Source organism: Mycotypha africana (assembly GCF_025528875.1).
Source record: "Mycotypha africana strain NRRL 2978 chromosome Unknown BDF20scaffold_1, whole genome shotgun sequence".
In the NCBI taxonomy this organism is placed as follows: Eukaryota; Fungi; Mucoromycota; class Mucoromycetes; order Mucorales; family Mycotyphaceae; genus Mycotypha; species Mycotypha africana.
In genome coordinates, this window is record NW_026515725.1 from 2,346,496 (window position 1) to 2,364,976 (window position 18,481).

General features: G+C 38.5%; 8 protein-coding genes across 8 annotated transcripts; 3 read left to right on the top strand and 5 right to left on the bottom strand.

Annotated features, from left to right (window-relative positions):
- Positions 1 to 384: 384 nt before the first annotated feature.
- On the bottom strand, positions 385 to 4,480 carry BDF20DRAFT_967857 (SIT4 phosphatase-associated protein-domain-containing protein). Its single transcript, XM_053084985.1, has 11 exons — positions 4,269 to 4,480; positions 4,103 to 4,180; positions 3,470 to 3,932; positions 3,262 to 3,396; positions 3,117 to 3,182; positions 2,934 to 3,043; positions 2,709 to 2,847; positions 2,005 to 2,639; positions 1,650 to 1,932; positions 1,064 to 1,607; positions 385 to 868 (listed from the first exon to the last, which is right to left on the bottom strand). The coding sequence occupies exons 1-11, from the start codon at positions 4,403 to 4,405 to the stop codon at positions 714 to 716; spliced, it is 2,745 nt and encodes a 914-aa protein (XP_052940895.1). The 5' UTR covers positions 4,406 to 4,480; the 3' UTR covers positions 385 to 713.
- Positions 4,481 to 4,811: 331 nt separating this feature from the next.
- BDF20DRAFT_967860 (HSP20-like chaperone) lies at positions 4,812 to 5,661 on the bottom strand (the record flags this gene model as incomplete). Its single annotated transcript, XM_053084986.1, has 2 exons — positions 4,812 to 5,259; positions 5,329 to 5,661. The coding sequence occupies 2 exons, from the start codon at positions 5,659 to 5,661 to the stop codon at positions 5,050 to 5,052; spliced, it is 543 nt and encodes a 180-aa protein (XP_052940896.1). The 3' UTR covers positions 4,812 to 5,049.
- Positions 5,662 to 6,766: 1,105 nt separating this feature from the next.
- BDF20DRAFT_904186 (uncharacterized protein) lies at positions 6,767 to 8,506 on the bottom strand (the record flags this gene model as incomplete). The annotated part of the gene is made up of 5 exons (XM_053082998.1): positions 6,767 to 6,866; positions 6,947 to 7,024; positions 7,104 to 7,318; positions 7,409 to 8,311; positions 8,438 to 8,506. The coding sequence occupies 5 exons, from the start codon at positions 8,504 to 8,506 to the stop codon at positions 6,767 to 6,769; spliced, it is 1,365 nt and encodes a 454-aa protein (XP_052940897.1).
- A 1,498-nt stretch (positions 8,507 to 10,004) lies between these two features.
- Positions 10,005 to 11,271, top strand: BDF20DRAFT_967864 (F/Y rich C-terminus-domain-containing protein; the record flags this gene model as incomplete). Its single annotated transcript, XM_053084987.1, has 3 exons — positions 10,005 to 10,225; positions 10,323 to 10,770; positions 10,851 to 11,271. Exons 2-3 carry the CDS (start codon positions 10,394 to 10,396, stop codon positions 11,269 to 11,271), a joined length of 798 nt encoding a protein of 265 aa, XP_052940898.1. The 5' UTR covers positions 10,005 to 10,225; positions 10,323 to 10,393.
- A 955-nt stretch (positions 11,272 to 12,226) lies between these two features.
- Positions 12,227 to 13,042, top strand: BDF20DRAFT_845668 (kinase-like domain-containing protein). Its single transcript, XM_053079697.1, has one exon. It carries the CDS (start codon positions 12,351 to 12,353, stop codon positions 12,894 to 12,896), a length of 546 nt encoding a protein of 181 aa, XP_052940899.1. The 5' UTR covers positions 12,227 to 12,350; the 3' UTR covers positions 12,897 to 13,042.
- Positions 12,832 to 14,573, top strand: BDF20DRAFT_54124 (kinase-like domain-containing protein). The gene has a single exon (XM_053075703.1). The coding sequence runs from the start codon at positions 12,928 to 12,930 to the stop codon at positions 14,101 to 14,103; it is 1,176 nt and encodes a 391-aa protein (XP_052940900.1). The 5' UTR covers positions 12,832 to 12,927; the 3' UTR covers positions 14,104 to 14,573.
- Positions 14,574 to 16,012: 1,439 nt separating this feature from the next.
- On the bottom strand, positions 16,013 to 16,774 carry BDF20DRAFT_800186 (uncharacterized protein; the record flags this gene model as incomplete). Its single annotated transcript, XM_053076356.1, has 2 exons — positions 16,013 to 16,285; positions 16,340 to 16,774. Coding segments are annotated over 2 exons (708 nt in total), but the record flags the coding sequence as incomplete, so codon positions are not given.
- A 181-nt stretch (positions 16,775 to 16,955) lies between these two features.
- BDF20DRAFT_845675 (uncharacterized protein) lies at positions 16,956 to 18,344 on the bottom strand. The gene is made up of 7 exons (XM_053079698.1): positions 18,121 to 18,344; positions 17,955 to 18,020; positions 17,816 to 17,877; positions 17,706 to 17,720; positions 17,452 to 17,623; positions 17,278 to 17,380; positions 16,956 to 17,174 (listed from the first exon to the last, which is right to left on the bottom strand). Exons 1-7 carry the CDS (start codon positions 18,169 to 18,171, stop codon positions 17,074 to 17,076), a joined length of 570 nt encoding a protein of 189 aa, XP_052940902.1. The 5' UTR covers positions 18,172 to 18,344; the 3' UTR covers positions 16,956 to 17,073.
- Positions 18,345 to 18,481: the final 137 nt, after the last annotated feature.

The following is an 18,481-nucleotide window of genomic DNA, read 5'->3' on the forward strand; positions in this document are numbered from 1 at the left end:
TCTGCTAGCAGAGCTTTACATTCAATAAGGTCTATATTTTAGCTCTTCAAAAGGGGCTCTAAGACGAAAATATGTAAAAGAAGGGTTATTTAGGCTGCTATGCTCTCACTCCTAAAGGTGCTTTAGGCTGAACAGCTGCCATCAGTCCCGTTTTATTCTAGGAAGTGTTTAAAACGGATCGCCAAGTTTGTCCAATTTTATATAATGAAGAAGTCTTATTTTGTTTAAAAACAGTTCGAATCTGAAGCGAAAAAAAAGTAATCAAAAATAAACTCATTTCGATAATTTTCCGGAAAAGGCAACAGATTAACCGATTGGTTAAGAAGGAAAGTGCAAAAAATTAGCCATTTTTGGAATAAATTAACCATATACGGTAATACAATAGATTAGGCTTCCTACACAGCGTTGTTTCAGAAAGGAAGGTGGGGGGCCCTTTCGCCATCAACTCACCATGGACATTGTCCATTATATTACTATATACTAACAAATCAAAAAGAAAAAGTTTATTATATCATATGAATACTTGTAAGAAAGCAGCATAACAAAAAACCAGATTAGTATATAAATTATTATAAGATGGTAAGCGAAGGGGTAAGAGGATAAGCACGACGAATAACAGAAATAAAAAAAAAATAAAATAACCAGATCCAAGAGGCCTGTATGTACCGGTTAAAACAATGGAATAAAAGTCTCATATATATAGTACTGCTGTCTTAAACTTCTCCTTCTTGTTCACTTTCTTCATCAAGGCTTTGTTTTGATTGGGAAGGATACGGTTGGTTTATACGCTCTTCTTTCGTTTTGACGGCACGAACGAAGTGATCTTCGACAACAGGCTTAGCTTCATTCTGCGTAGTAGTTGTAGTAGCTATTACGGAAGGAGGAGGCGCTGAAGCGACGACTATAGTTTCTCTCTGTAAATCCATACTGTTCATGTTACTGGTTAAATCGTCCCAATGCTGAGATTGGTCATCAGCACTTTCAAATTCACCAAACTCATCATCGTCATCGTCTGCAGTTTGCTGCAGATTGTGCATAACAGATACACGGTCCTCACCGTCACTATCATCCTCGTAAATATTCTCCTTTTCGCCTTCGTTATTAAGAGAAGAAGCGATTTTGTAAGTAGCATTTCGAAGAGCCGCTCTTCTTTCCAATTCTTCTGCATCTGCTAAATGATCGAATTCATCATCGTAATCTTCTTCGTCTTCTAAATCAGCTTGACGGTCTATATTATAACTGACGATACGTCGAAGTGTATTGGGTGGTGTATATTTATTGAAGTTTCTAGTCCAATCTGGCGTGATACTATCATCCTCCGCTTCTTCAGGGTCACTATCGTATTCTTCTTCATTCTCATGGTGAATATTGCCCGCGTTACTACTTCTACTACTGCTACTGCTACTGCTACTGCCACCATGACCATTCATACCGTAGCTTGTAACATTGTATGTGTATTCTTTATTGAAATCATCACGGCCGCTTATCCAATGCTCGGCTTCTTCTTCGTCATCATCAAATGCTTCATTATTGTTTCGACTCAAGAAACGTGAGTATTGTCTTCTGCCATCAGATATTCCGCTCAACACATCTTCGTCGTCTTCATCCTCTTCCTTCTCCTCTTCGTCTTCTTCATCATCGTCATCGACGTCATCATCATCATCGTCATCGTCCAGTTCTTCATCATCATCCGTTTGAGGTAAATCCAATTCATCGTCATCATTCGGTCTCAAACCGCCTAAGGGTAACTGATCTCTTTCTTTCGTTTGTTTCAATTCATGATGACAGTAATGGTTCCAGCCTTCCATATCAATATCATCTTTGATATTCACAACAATGGTTTCAGGATATCCTTCGAATAACTTCATAATCTCATCGGAAATGAAGGTTAAATGCCCCATATAACCAGCGCGCATACCCTTTGGTTTAGCACTAGATGACAGACATAGTGGGGGGGGTGTCAATAAAAATCTGTCTCTCCTTTTCTTCCCAAGATTTTCTTACCATTCTTCGTCATTCGCTTTTTGTGCAATCACAATTTTATCCGTCAATTGGCCATCTTTTAGAATAGAAATAGCCAGATTTCTATTCAACCCAACATCCATTCGACCATTAAACACTTGATGAAGCATATCATAAATGACATAATGTAAAAAGTTGTTCCAAGGGAAAGCAAAGAATAAATCAACGCAAATGGGCATCGTACGATTCTCAACAAATTTAGACTTGAGATAATCGCCCACTGACAACTCTTCTTCTTGCTTTGTCACATTGGATAATGGGGGTGGTGTAGTATCAGTTGTTGTCGTAGCCGTAGTTTCTTCCTCTTCATCCTGTTTCCTGGACTGCTGCTGATGCTGATTTTGTATTTGTTGATTGAAATTGTTCAAATTAGACATATTGGAACAATGTAATAGTTCAGCAAATAATTCACAAATCTTTAATCGCTCAAATCCTAAAGGTTCCACTTCACCCAATGTCATGCGAATAGGCCCCTTGACAGATCTTGGTTTGAGTAATAAGTGGGTTAATTCAGGCACATGATCTCCCATGACTTTCAACATTTCAGCTAAAGAAACTGAAGATGATTCATTGTTGAGGGTGGGCATGAGTGAAGATGAGGTAAGCGGTGCGTCAGTCTCATTGTTCATTGACTGCTGCTGTTGATGTTGTTGTTGTTGTTGTTGATATTCATAAAGTGCAATAACGGCTGGGTCATTTTCTAAATCACTATTGTTATGTCGAATCATATCAATAATAATCGACACACCATTGATCAGTGTAGATGTAGCATTCGGTGCCTCAGGATCCAACATGTACTTGACGAGTTTTCTCATGGTCGCCTCACTGTCATGTGTCAAGTAGGTGAGTGTTACTTGAAACCCATGTTGCTCGTACTTAGTTTATATATATATATATAGATATATACAAACCTTTTCAAATTCATGATCAAGTCATTCATGCCTATGCTAGGCGAGTCTGGTAAACTGGTCTGTGACATACGAATAATTTCACAAATACATTGTTGTGCAATGGAATGTTCCTAGAATGATACTCTGAGGTAAGTCGTTTTTTGCATGCATATCTTTTGAGTTCAGTATAAAATCTTTGTTTACTTCAGTATCAAGGTATGGATCTAATCGTTCAATTAAGTTTTCGAGCAGCTTATGATCACTTAACCACTGTAATGGATAATTTATGGTGAAACTCCAGGTCAACCATTCCCTACATTACGCAAACATGTCCAAGGCTCCTTCCTACCTTTACTACTCCTTTTCCCTCTGGTAATTCTTCCATTCTGACCAACGTCAGCAATAAATCCATAATAGCAGAAGTGTGTAAATGTCCTAGTATTTTATCCAAGTTCTTGGCATCTGATTGTATAAATGCCATCATCTATGAATAGAGAGAAAAAGTTTCAACATCTTTGTTATACAAAAGAAAGATCTTTGCCTAGCAGAGACATTACCTCAACAGGATATTTTGACAATAGAACACCTATTGTTTTACAGAAATAAGATGCTTGTAAAGAGTCTAATCCATGGTCAAGCTTTTGTTGCTGTGTGTGTTGTTCCTCTTCCAATTCGTCTTTTCTCTCCTGTTTTAGTTCACTGATATCGGTATTTTGTGTACTCTGCTGCTCCTCTAATCGTGTCTCTTTATCTAACACTTGCCCCTTATGCTCTTTGACGGCTTCCTGGGCTTCCTTCTCTGTTGACTCTTCTCTGTCTTGTTCCGTTTTAGTGTCAGGCTGATTTTTATGGCTGTTGCTGGTCCTGTCGTCGGTAGGAGAAGCACGCTGTCTTGGTAAAGCAGGTGTATTCAAATAGGACCAAAAAGGTGTCAATAATTCATCCTTATGATCAATGACAATAGCATCGATAAGAGGTTGTATTTCACATGCAATAATCTCACTGGCAATGAAAGGGTATCTACATACATGTAAACAACATGAGAACACGTACTGTTAACAACAACAACACCAAAGCACATCATTGACAAACGTCATGCTTTTCCCATTCTTTTCGATATAAATATATATGCACGCACATACACACACACATATATATATATATATATATATTATACACAAACAACATACTTGAACTTTTTGCTCTCGTCTAAATCAGTTGCCGTAATGTAATTCAATAAGCTTTCAATACGCTCCGTTTTGGAAAGGCTAACGGATAAAGTTAAAAAAAGAGAAAAAGTAGTGTAAGATTCGACCCATTTCGCGTGTCCATCCGTCAACTACAACAAATATTTACAAATCAACAAGTTTGGGATTTTGGGATTTTGCTTCTTGAAGAATATCATCTTCTTCTAAAACTTCTTCTAAAGTGACATTGTCCTTTTCTAATAAAGTTTCCAAAGTTGAATTATTGAATCCAAATCTCCAAAACATATTGGTTTAATTGTTGACAATAAGAAAAAAGAAGGCAAGAGTTTTTGAATAAACCAACAAAAAAGAAAAGAAATGGTAAAAAAAGCCCAAAAAAAAAAAAAAAAAAAAAAAAAAAACCTGAACAATGGAGAAGTGGAGGGAAATAGGAGGAGGAAAGTCGTGACGATCACACTTTTAACCTGGGCACGGTTCTATTCTTCACGGCGGCGGCGTAATATAGGGAGGGCAATAAAACGGAAAAGAAGCATCGAGACATATGCCTTCTTACTCAATGAGAAACATCTCTGCTCAAGCATCATTTTGGGTTGTGAGGTCCAAAAACGACCGTCAGAACAAAGAAGTTACACAATTGAACTTTTTTATAAATGCCTTTCTTATGATGCTTTCGTATTACACTGCGCGTCTAATTGAATTCATTTCAATGAGAAATAAATGAATGAATACTGGAGAGAGATTCTATAATAAATACATAGAAACGAATCAATGTTTATTTAAATTTTTATTTGAGTCTTAGGGTATGGTCACTGAGAAGTTGAAAAGATAAATAGAGAATGAAGCTAGTTCAATAAATAGAGAATGAAGCTAATTCAATAAATAGAGAATGAAACGAATCGACTAAATAATAATCAAGAGCTTGATATTCTTTAATCAATGTTGATTTGCTTGGCTTGTTGCTCTGTTGCCTTGGGAATGGTTACTTTAAGAAGACCATTCTCAAAGGAAGCCTTGATGCCTTCAGCAGGAATGGGTGTAGGGAAAACAAAGGACCTTGTGATTGAACCAGAAACACGTTCCTTTACCCACCAAGTATGACCGTCTTCATTCCTTTGAGCAAGTTCACCAGCTTCTTCCTTCTTGGTTAATTGTTGCTCGTCGTTGACAGATTCGGTCTTCTTGTTTTCTTCTTCTGCTTGAGGAGTAACATCCTCCATTGGAGTAGATCTGCTTTCATGTTCTTCGTTCTTGGAAGCCTTCAAAAGCAGAGTACGGCTATCCGTCAATTCAATCTTGACATCCTTCTTCTCATAGCCCGGCAATTCAGCGACCAACTCGTAGTTGGTTGGTGTTTCTTTGAGATCAGTAACGGGGAAACGAGAAGAGGACATGAGGTCGTCACCTACATTGGAACTAAAACCACCTGGGCGATTTGAAAGCCAGGAACCTCGGACACCGTTAAAGAAGGGATGGTCAAAGACGGCCATTGCACGTTGCATATCACGGAGAGCTTCAGAGAATACACGTTGAGAAAGAGCCATTTTGTTGAATTACTTTTGTTGCTAGAATTACTGTGTTTGAATGAATTGATGAAGAAGCAACTGCTAGCAGCTTGCTTGGATATTTATATTCTTCTCTCATTTATCACGCATAAACTTCTGGAAAATCGGAGAAGTTCCATGTGCCTTCGAGAACTCTTATCATGCCATTTTGGGAAGTCGTGGCCTAAATTTATGCAGCCCATTCTCGTTTCGAGCAATTACTGGAAATTTGGGGCTTCCAACAAAGGGAATCGTTTCATTTGCTGTGTTTACGACGTAACTTGGGTTATCCTACGTAATTGTGAGATCCGGAAACTTCGAGAAACTGAACACCGCTTAAGGCGAAGGCTTCGTTCTAATTAATCACTGACGCTAAGGTACGAAAGTATGGGTAGTTGATGCATAGATGTTATAAGCTGTACGGTCAACATGATTTTGCAGCAGCCATCAAGCATATTTCAATTCAACATTTAGATAGTTTAAATTCGTCATCATTATCGATACAAAACTTTTTTCTCGTCCCCTCTAATTGATGGGGCATTTTTCATGAAAAAAAGATATTCCTTATTACTACCCAAAGGTTTAGCATTCATCATCGGAGTCTCATGGCACAGTTATTTTTCCGAGACGTATCTAAATATTAGCCCACGGGCTGTCGATGGATAGAGCAAAGAATGGAATAGATAACTTGAGGCCATCTATTGACAAGTCTATTTTGTCATGATTGCTAAGGCTACCACTAATGATGACTACTTCTCGTCAGTCCTACATTTATTTACAAGCGCTCACCTTTCTTTCATTTCGTACATTCGGGTCTATATTGACAAAAACTTTAGCGACAATGGTGGATCATTAAACACTACTATATTAATATTGGCGTATAATTTAACTTTTTTGGACTATGGATTTTTTTCATTATTGCTCGCTGTTCGTCATCATTGGATGAGAAAGTGTGCTTGTTCGAAAAAAAAAAAGTTTATTCATCTACACCATTTCTGTTATAGCTTTATCCATGACTATGTAGATACATACATGTCGAAACATCGCAAATATTTTAAAAATTTAGGTATAACAAAAATTGTTAAATACATGAGCGACTACACTTCTAATAGATTTGCCAGAGCCTGTGAAATTCGTCGGCGAAAGCTCGAACCACAGATGGAATGTTTGTAACAACGATGTTTTCTCTATTCCTGTAACGTGCACTGATAGAGACAGTAATATGTTAGTACTCGTAATAGAAAGGTGTGTAACAGTATTATAGTAAAAGCTGCAATGCAGTTACCCTATGGACCAATTGAAACTGCCTGTGATGATCGTTTTATTATCTATCACAGCAAATTTGTTGTGCATGAATTGTTCACTATGTAAAAGCAATAGAGTTGAGTCTGAGAAGGCTATATTCAGCGCCACCACTAATTTATTCTGGAAAAAAGAAATACCTATTGTCGTGCTTGAAGGGGATATTGAATTGCTCGTTTAGTCGTACTACATCTGAGCCTTTGGCTACATCCATTTGGTCATTGTCCGTGATCACTCTGACGTCTACTCCGCGTTTTTTGGCATCTACCAATATATCAGCGGTATCATTGTCAGTCATTGAATAGACGCATATATAAAGAGTTTCTTTAGCAGTTGACAAAGCAGATTGGAACAGCTATAAACAGAGAAAGAAAGTGTCATTGGTTAACCTTATCCCATCGATACATACACATAGAAAAAAGTGAATTCAGAAATGACTACTTACAGCATAACTTTCTTCAGAAGGGAAAAAGACAGGGATGCAAAATGTTTCGCTTGGCAAGCGCTCCAAATAGTCAGGGCAGAATTCTCGAACGCGTATACGGTGACGAGGTGGCGGTCTTCTGCTATTGTCGTCTCTGTCATTTCTGTTCCTATAGTTGCTGTAAGTAAAGTTGGTGCTAATGACTGTGCCTTTCTTCTTTTTCTTTTGACGATGCGTAACAACTTTGAAGCCATCATCGTCACCGAGGCCGCGCGAAACTATCTCCCGGGAACCGATCTCACGGGAACTGATTTGAACTTCATCCACAACCACCTCCTCGTCTTCATATTCATCTTCTTCGTTGTCGTTGTCGCCTTCATCGTCATCATCTTCTTCTTCTTCTTCTTCTTCTTCTTCTTCTTCGGCAGCAAGTTTACGTTCGTAGTATCTCTCATCTTCTTCCAACTGCTGTTTCAATTTTTCATGTTCGGCCTTTTCAGCAGCGTAGATATCTACGTTATTCTGCTCGTAATAAGATTTGTTTTCGCCCCAAGCTCTGTTCTGATGACTCTCATAAGCCGCATTCAAAGAAAGTTTTTTGACTCCTTCATCCTCATCGTCACTATTCATTTCTACATTGGGAGCTTGCTGTTGCTCCTGTTGATGGTCCAAGAATTCTTTTACACCAAGCGTAATCCCAATAAAGCTACACATCTGCTGTCTTAATACGGACACCACATGTTTATCTGCGTTAGATGACATGGCTTTTTCTGCATTCAGGAACAATTTATCAAATAAATCCAACGCTTGATCGATTTGCCGTGTCGATTCCTGCTCCGTTTCTCGTAAAAGACCATTGAGATGAGTAGCCATTTTATCGAGCACGGAAGGATCGGAAACAATGGTGTCTACAGCCTTCATGGACTGGAGAACGAGCATTTACCAATAGGCCAGAATAATAATAAAAAAAGTTACATGAGATATATATATATGTATATATAAAAAAAGGAAAGACACTCTGGCATTGCCTTTCGTTTATGTTTTCTATACCTGCTTTAGTAACTGAGATAAGCTTAACGGCTTATCGCTATCCCAAGGAAGTCGATCAGAGAGTGTCATATGGAAACGTCTCAGAAAAACAAAATGATTTTTTATTTTATTTTTTCTCGTCAGAGCAAAAGCAACAATAAAACCAGGAGCACTCTTTATAACATGTCGAAAGCTTATTTCGTTTGTGCTCATTTTTAGCTCGGAAACAAGTCCGTACGTGTTGGTAACACATAATTTTGTAGTATGTCTTCAAAAAAGCCAACTGTCTGTCTTTGTAACGATAAGTCCCCATGAAAATTTCCTCCAACAACACATAAGCATGCAAACAGGGTTTTCGTTTTGTCGATCGTATGTAGTAGACCATGAAAAGCCTTCACGAAGTGAAGTGATAGGATAGAGATTCGTTTTTGAAGCATGGTCCGAATGGCTCTGTGCCATCCCGACATTCTAACTGGATCAACCTACCATCAAAACCTTTCGCTTTGCGCTCAGTGTGAGTTCGATTGTTGGCTTAGGTACACTATAAAGGACGTTGGAGTCACAGCCGTCCTACGATCACAAACAAACAATTATGAAGATACTGATGGTACTGGTAAATGAGTCTATCATTTGTAAACGGTTGCCTAGGTTCACGCACCCACCATCCTGTTAGTATCCTGTAGAGTATTTCCCTTATCATCTCTTTCTCAGCAAGTTGAATACGATTGACAACGCCTTCTCTATGGAAAGTAAACACGAACAGTATTCTTGCATAACTCAAGATAATCTACTATTAACGGCCCCGTTTACGAGCGGAACGAAAAAGAGCCCACCTGTTTCGCCCATAGCATGTAGACACTGCCCTTGACAAAATGGCATTCATGTGCTTGAGACTGTCTATTTTTTCCCAACCACAGCAGCCCTTAAGGGGTTGTAAACTGTTGTTGTATGTTTGTTACTTGTGATTTCAGTAGCCAAGTTTAATTGAAGAACCGCTACATGCATATGAAAAGTTCCCTCCCTTTCCTTCCACTTTTTGATTATTTAAGAAAGGATTTTGCCTTTTGCTTTTCTTTCTTTTTTCGCGTATAACTCACATTTAATTAATCGTAAATAAGCAACTATATTTTTCTACTTTGTCTCAAGAACGAAATAAACAAAAAAATCGACTATTTTCAAGCACTTGAAATGACTGCACCTCTTGACGCGCTCGCTCTCCCTTCGTCTTCCGCATCAGGTTCCGATGCATCCGGCTCTACTATCGGTCTTACTAAGACGAGCAGTACCCAATCACAAGCCCAACGCAAAAACACTGCCACGAAGAACAGTATCGCTAATATGAAGAGAAAGCTGGATGAAGCATTAAACGTACGTATAGAAAATAGCGTGAGTAGAGTTAGAAAAGTGTGCACTTTACATTGCTCATATTTGCACATTTTGTCTGTAGAGAAAGGAGCAACTTTTGCGCGAGAACGCTCGTGCAGCCAAGAGAATCCGCTATCTCCAGTACGAAAGGTTGTAAGTATAAAAGACTATTTTTGGCTAAAGCTTAAAAAGATGAAAATTTTCTCACTTTTGTTTGCCTCATGCATATTTGTGTTACCCCCCACAGTATTCTAGCTGAGGAAGCTGAAAAATTACCTTTTTCACGCAGCCACAAGAAGACCCATCGTGGACCGCAATCCGCTCAGTGTCGTCAACACGAAACCAAAGCGTCTAACCATGGTGATGTCCACAGTGATAATGGTCTACTGGATGATATAGATGATCTTTTATCTTCATCCAGTGATTCTGACTCTGATACGGAAGGTAGCAATAACTTTTAATAAAGAAATTAAACTTTTTCTGTGCATCAATGAAAACTTTGATCTGACCCTGTACCATTGATTCTGTCTAAAAATTATAGTTTCTGCTGCAACCCAAGCGGAAATACTGTCATCTTTGTTGGCTCACCGACGTAACGAGAGAAACAAGCAAATGCAACTGTCACCTCCGCATGCAAGAGTACCAAAAAGGCAAAGGGACCAAGAAGAACAAGCACCACGTCCGAAAGCTCCCAAACGTCCGAAGAAACAGCCCAAGGGTAAAGCGTCTACTGAAAAGCAGCAGAAAGCGACTGCCGCTGACGCTGCAACGACTACCGTCGCCTCTGCCCCTCCCAAACGATCCAAAGTGAACCCTGTCAACTTGAAAACCCGCCGTGTGCAGCCCATTGAAAAGGATGAAAATGGCAATCCCAAACTACCTCAAAACATTGGCGTATCTACTATTCTTTGTCTTGGAGAAATCGTCACTGATAGAAAGACATTCCATAATGAAAGATATATTTTCCCCGTCGGCTATAAAGTCCAAAGGTAAGCCAAATGCTTTCAACCCCAATTTGATTTCTCTTAACCCATCTTAACCTCTTCGAATTCTTGTTTTGATGTCTCAGAACTTACCCCAGCATGATTCACCCTGATGCCAATACCATCGTCACCTCTACTATTCTGGATGGTGGAGAAGGCCCTCTATTTCACATTTCTGCTGCTGATCAACCTGAAGAACCCATCGTTGCTAATTCCGCTACAGGTGCATGGACAGCGGTCGTCCGTAAAGCGAATGAAATAAGGAAGCGTGATCATTCTAACTCGGCGAGTGGTCCTGATTACTATGGTTTCAAACATCCTACCATTGCTAAAATGATTCAGGATTTGCCAGGCGCCAAAAAGCTACCTAACTATCTTTGGCAATCTTTTGAAGAAATGGAACCCAAAGCCGCCAAAGGTGTTATGGCCGCTGCTCAGAAGAAAAGAGGAAACCTTGAAATTATGGGCAATGCAAACCGAAAGACTCCAACAAAACAAAAAAGTTAAGTCAATTTACAAACAGTGTCCAAAAGAATACTAGCCATAGTGTATTGAAACCATCCTACCTTAATACCTTGTTTGTAAGAGAAAGAAAGAAATAAACCCGCTCCCCATCCCCCCCACCCCTTTCAATTTCCTTTCACATTGTACACCCACATAGACCCTTCATAAATCCAAAGGATTTGTAACAAATTAAGTGAATAAACTATTATTCAACAGTACTTACATGCGACTTCTGGTTTTTTTTTAATTTTTTTCTGTCTAAGCAATTTTTTGCTGTATTAAGGGCTAGAGGATATTACAGATCTATAGATTGTCTCCAGCATCATTTTGCGGTCAACTAGTTATTCAAATCGCGTCAGCGAAACAGTATTAATATGTAGGGTATGAGCGTCTTCTGCCAGTACAAGATCGATTGAACAGTACACTTTATGGAGTAAGGAGTTTCTACTAGAAAGTAACAGTGTTGTACATTGCATGAGAACAATAGTAATTAGAAGCCCAAGATGACTGTAAGGCTGCAAAGAGACACTAGATGAGATTAGAAACTTCCTTGTCTTCATATGGCAAGGTTGTATGCGTACGGACATTGTAATGGTCGGTAAGTCAACAATATATATAGTAAAGACCCCTTTTTTAATGATATGCAGATTCAAGGTTTATAGCCCTCCCTTTTGGACAACGTAGAATAAGCTTACTCTGAGGTTTATTTTCCCTCTTTTAGACTACACTGTGTATCCATTTTCATGGACGCTTATGTAATTCTATTTCTCTTTTGCATGCGCCACTTTTCTTGTTTTAGGTTCTAAATTAGTTTCTCCCTTGAGTGGCGCATATGCCGCACACTATATAACCGGGGTTTTAAACCGCTAGCCGTGGCTTGGGCTTAGCAGCTAGAAGAAGAAAAGGGAAAAATGAAAACCCCCAAAACTGAGTTCCTTAGGAAAGAAAAAGGATCGTAAAAAAATTTATTCCGTATAAGCTCTTCTGGTTTTTTTCCATTTTCATAGTGTTACTTTAATCACGCTATTTTTAAGGCACTTTTATCATAGCCTCTCTCTTCCTTTCTCCCATAGATCCATTATATGACACTGACGAATTATGTTACGTTTCCTGTATCTAAAGACAACATCAAAGAGACATTTACAGTCAAGTCCAAGTATAGAATTATTCGTAAAGTAGGCTCAGGGGCGTATGGAACTGTTTGTTCCGCCTTGGATCTACAATACCAAAGATTTTGTGCCATTAAGAAAGTCTATGGAGTATTTGATAAAAGGCTATTTGCCAAGAGAACCTTACGCGAAATAAAACTTCTCCGTCTATTCAACAACCACAGGAGGATCATTGAGCTTCTAGATTTGGATATGGTTCCTGGGACAGAGGAGATATATTTTATATTTGGATGTATGGACGCCAGTTTGCATGATGTCATTCACTCCCAACAGCCTTTGGATGCCATACATGCTCAATGGTTTCTATATCAGATGCTCTCTGGTTTAAAGTACATCCATAATGCCAATGTAATACATAGGGACCTCAAACCAGGTAGTCGTCATTTGTACCACACGTCTACTTTTGACAGATTGTCTCTAATAACTTGTACTCCTCTTAGCAAATATCTTGGTCAATAAAGATTGCGACATTCGAATATGTGACTTTGGCATGGCAAGGTGCTTTGATGAAGCCGACAATTTGTCTTACCTTACTCAATATGTTACGACGCGTTGGTATCGCGCTCCTGAAGTCATGATCAGCCTGAAAAACTACAGCAAAGCCAGTATGTCTTTTTTGTGTATCCCTTTCATATGTTTGTCCTACTGCTGTTACACGCTAACGTTTCATTCGTTTCGCCTAGTTGACATCTGGTCGGTAGGCTGTATATTGGCCGAAATCTTGGGACGAAAAGTATTGTTTCAAGGAAAAGATCATGTTGACCAACTTTATAAGATTTTGGGAGTTTTAGGTGTACCATCAGATATATCCTTTTGGAATCCTTCAGAATACATTGTGAACCATATTCAGCAGCTTCGCACCATCAATGGCTCGCCTCCGCCTACAGAAACCATTGACTTCCATACCCTTTTTCCTAACGCCAGTTCAGATGCAGGTCATCTCCTCAAACATCTATTAGAATTAGACCCATCAAAACGGCTCACAGTGGAAAAAGCGTTATCTCATCCATTTGTGCAGCCTTTTTCCGATCCTGCTGAAGAATCACTGATACCACCTTGTTACCCTCGTAGCCACTACGACTTTGAGCTCTGCCAAGATGACGATGAGCTCAAAGACATGATCATCAACGAAATTGTATCCTTCAAAAACTACCACCAAGAACGAGAAGCGAAGCTGATGAACAACAATAAATTTATTGACTCTTCCAACTTGTTTCATTTCCATCCACATCCATCGCAAAACAGTAAAAGACATCACACTGTTTCTTCTGTAGAGATCGACTACTACTCACCAACGCCCACTCAAAAGCTCGACTACCTTCCGTCTGCCACCATGAGCTTGCTAGAACCCAGTTCTCCATTCATGCCATCTTCAATTTCTCAAGAATATAACAGTAACATTGGCGAGAATAATAACGATTACACTGCTGCTACTACTAATGGATCTAATGGAGCTTTTATGTGCAATGAAGATACATTTGTTGGTGAGCCTGAGGAATTGGACGAAGATGATCGACATTCTTATCTTGAAGAACTGACCAAAACGACCCCTGGAGTAAAGATCATAGATAGTGATCGAATGTTACATGAGCTTGTAGAAGAAAAAGCTCGAAGAACATTAGAGCGTGCCCTGAGTGGCATGGCTCAAAAAGGCGATAACATATAATACCGTTTATTGTGTAAAAAAAAATAATATAACTATGGACATAGGCTGTGCCTTCCCTTTTATGTTTTGAATACATATATCACTTTCCGTTTTTAATATCAAAATTTGCTCCGTTCAATTTAATAGCAACTCGTGCATATTATACTTATCCATGTCTCAACAGTCAATATTAACCACTAGACTTTATTGATGTAATAATATACCACTTCATCTGTTTACAAATATAAATCTTTTGACTTGCGTTATAGTGCATTCTTATAATGCGCTACGTATCTTTTTTCTGATCTATAAAATTTGGTTCGGTCTATAAATTCGATACGTATGTTTATGGATAAGTTCGTCCCTTCCTTTATTCTTTTTCAGCGGATCCTTTCACTTAACATGTGCGCTAAAATTTCGACTTAATAGATGACTACAGCAGATGACAATAAAACTCTAGTTGTAGTAAATATTGACGATAACAACAAAAGAGAAAAGAAGAAGCCATTGCATGCGTAAGGTATTAACAAATTTCATCTTTTGCTCAGTTTATCATTTGGCTCTTATTTGAACCGCGGAAAACTCTTCATTTGAGAAAAAAAGGGAAAAGAACGCTGCAAACGGATCTTTTTTCTTTATCCTTGCTATAATAACAACAGAAAATTGCGTTGAAAAAGTGGAAGGGAGCATATGGCGAGTTTCTTAAGAGATCGTTTGTATCACATACATTGAAACTGTCAACAATCAAAGTTTTGCTAAGCCAGAAAGATGCTGCTGCTGTTGGTTTTCGATAATAAAATGCGGAGTAGTAAAAGCTGGTTCCATCCTTCCATACATTTTGAAAATGACGGTTTTTAGCGCCACTGATTACATAAACACATGAATATAGTCTGTCTGAATTGGAGGCTTAAACTACAGAAAAGCGTGTATTTGTTTGACTTGCTGTATATAAAGATGACAGCTCAAAAGTTTATATTAGAAAGTTTTCATCGAAACGTCTCATTCAAACAGTTAGAGACGGTTAGATAATTTTGCCGCCCCAAGTATCTGTTTTTTATAACAGAGCTATCTTAACATAGGCTTTTGATTTTGTGGCACATTAAAAAAAAGAAAGCATTTACGGAGTTATTTTTCTTACTGTATCATTAGACCCACATTTCACTTTGTCGAATATACGAAAAATTATATTTTTATAGCAGAAAACAGATTGAACCATAATACCTTGGCTATATGTGGTTTGACGGTTCTTCCGTTGTTTTTTTTTTAAATAACTTTTTTTTTTTCACCTTTATAAAACATTCTTTTATTGCTTTTCGAAGCGTTCTAACGTATAATTCCGCCTAATGATGAGCTTGATGTCCTCTTTAACAATGTGAAGAAAAAAAAGCTGTGAGGTCCAAAGTTCCTTCTCTGTTTCAAGCCAGCTACAATATGTGCATTTGGCACGCCTCATGAAAATCAATGCTGTACTTTTTTATTGTCCCTGTTATTGGATGCAAATATTTTATACAAATGGAGTAGAAGAAAACATATATACAAAGCCTTTACTTTTTATGGAGGTTCATCTTGTTATACTCGTCCGGAAAGACTAATTCTTAGCGTTGCTCTTCATATAAGTCTTTGCATTTTCCTCGTGAGTTTCCATCCATTGCTTTACATCGCAAGACCACAGCTTTTCATATTGCCCAAAGCGACCTTTTTGTACCTTCTTAACGAGTTTGAATCCATGATGTTGTTCTAGGATGCTCGCTGCTTTAGTTTCCAACTCGTTTGTCGTGGCTTCTACACGCTCCAATCCCTTCTCATACGCATACGAAATAGCACGGTCGATCAAAATAGTAGACAATCCACAATTCTGATAGTCCGATTTCACCGCCAATCGTTGTAGTGTGGCTACACCTGGTTCATGTGCTTCGGCAAAAATAGGCATGGGCATACTGTTGTGAATGTTCGACAAGAAAGCTGGTGTAGGTATGTGATAGCGTTCAAAAAAAGCTGCGAGCATAAGCTTCCAAGCAGCTGGTTGTACTGGACTGTTGGAATAAACACGTTGCTTATAATGAGCCAAACCGACGATACCGCAAGGTCGATTGTCCAGACATAAAACCCAAAAATGAGAAGGCGCTTGCTGATCAATCGGTTTCTGTACACGAACAACTTCCGTGGCTGGTTTAGCATCTTTATCAAACGTAACTCGTTTCTTCTTTTTGGAGGATGCTGACTTATTATGGCTGCTATCGGTTTCCACCAAATGGACCCTATCATTATTGCTGCTATCCTTGTTATCTTCATAATCGCCATCATCGTCTTGGCAGACAACTTCTTCTTTTGTCCAGTTCAGATAATAAATTTCGGGATCGCTAAGGTCATTCTGACGCGCCTTCTCTACTTTATCAACTACTTCAAATCTGTCTGTATAAATAAAGACTCCAGCAAACGACACCACAAACCAAGCAAAAGAAATAAATATATTCAACACGGTGCTAGCCCACTGTGGCCAATTCATGCCAGCTAAAACCACTGGAATAAGCGATAATAGATAACTGTAGAACATGAACCACAGCACCCAAAATGTAAAGCTTTTGATTTTGCTTTTGACACCTTCTGGCACTAAAGCAAAATAGGTACTGTAGAATAGATGATCTACTTGGTCATGATCGCTGGATTTGTAAGTACGGAGTGTAAGACGTGGTAAATTAGCTTTCTCTGACGGTGTGTTTGACGCCGCTGTTGAAGCAGAGTTCGACATACTGTATAGCGAAAAAGAAAGAGAAATAGAAAGAAAATCGATAAACGTGAAAGAAAGAGAACTTCACGAGGAAAGGGAAAGGAAAAAAGGACGGAAGTGAAATGGCCGCAGCTCTAGAAAGTGTATTCACATTTGTAACTGCATCACATTTTTATTGGTTGTGTTGATATATAAATTATCCGGTATCTTTAGGAAAACGGTAAAACAGTAATTCCTTTTGGTCAAATTTAATCTAAAAAAAATTATTGCCTTCTTGCTTTCAGATCAAAAGCATTGATAGAATTGATATTTCTCTCTTCCCAACGACGCGCTTGAGCAGCGCTAGCTTTCCCCACTCTGAATACTATTATGTAATGAAATAGTGAAGTATAAGGGACTCTTCAAAAAAGCGCGTACTCCAGTAACTATTGTTATTTCTATTTCGTTGCCTCAGTGTTTCTACTTACATCCCATTTCGGTTTCATCCAATTTTCGTACAAACTCATGACCTAAGGTAGAACCCTCCGTTTTTGAAAAATCCATGATATCACGCAATCTAATTAGAAAAGCCTTATTTTGGTATTGTTAGCAGTTTGAGTTAATCAGAGGAGATATTCAATGAACAGTCGACGTGTTTGTACCTTTTCTAAAATGTCCGGCAATTGTTCATCCTCAAGAGCACCTAACACTTGGCAGGCAAAAATATAATAGTAAGGACAGATCGATCTGAGATCTACACTTGAAGCACCCGCTGCTAGCGCATTCCGCATTTTTGTGCCGTACATCCGTGGTAATAACATAGTGAGAAGCGTCCTTTAATTGGGTGGAATAGAGGTAGAAAATCAGCTTGGTGTCTCTTTTTTTTTTACTTTAAGAGATTTGTCATTGCACTTACTCATGCTCTCGAGCTCTAATTGCAGTGGTAAAAGAATTGATAGGAATATTAATCATCTCAAATCTTGATCTCAAAATTTTGGTAAGAAAAAAACATTATATGAATATTACACAAATATGCCTAACGGCTTGGCCATCCAAAACGGCATTTCTATCTTTGAGTTTTTCTTCACCTACAAAATAAAAAAGTTATTGCTCGAACAATCTAAAATGTGAAGGTATTATCATGAAGGGTTGTTTCTTTAATTACTTTTGTTTTATCGCCTGTGAGGTTTGCTCTCTCGTCAAAATCCTGAAGCGCTATACATGGTATTCTCTTTGTTATATAAGCCCAGGAATAGTTAGTTGATCGCTGTTTCCATTTCTTCATCGATTAGATCTGCTTGATTTGTTTTTCTCATGACATCTTGCTTTACCGTTTGTTCTGCTAATATAAAGTCGAGATTATAGTAGTCGTCAAGATCCATTTAGTTTAGTCTCCAGCTTTCTATTCAAACAGAGAAGGTAACAGAACAGAGTTGACAGCAGAAAACAATGACAAGGAAAATCTAGAAATGCTACTTTTGTGTCGCCACAAATGCCGCGTATTTAAATACAGTCTCTCAATCACGCACGCGTGAAAAAGGAACGCATTCAATCTCAGGAACGAAAAGAAGCTCTACCTTAAAATAAAAAGAAAACCAACCCGGGAAGAGGAAGCTCCATCATCCAACCTTTCCGAAATGAAGCTTTATTTTATGAAAGTATACAATAAGAAAAGAAAATAAAAAAGTAAAG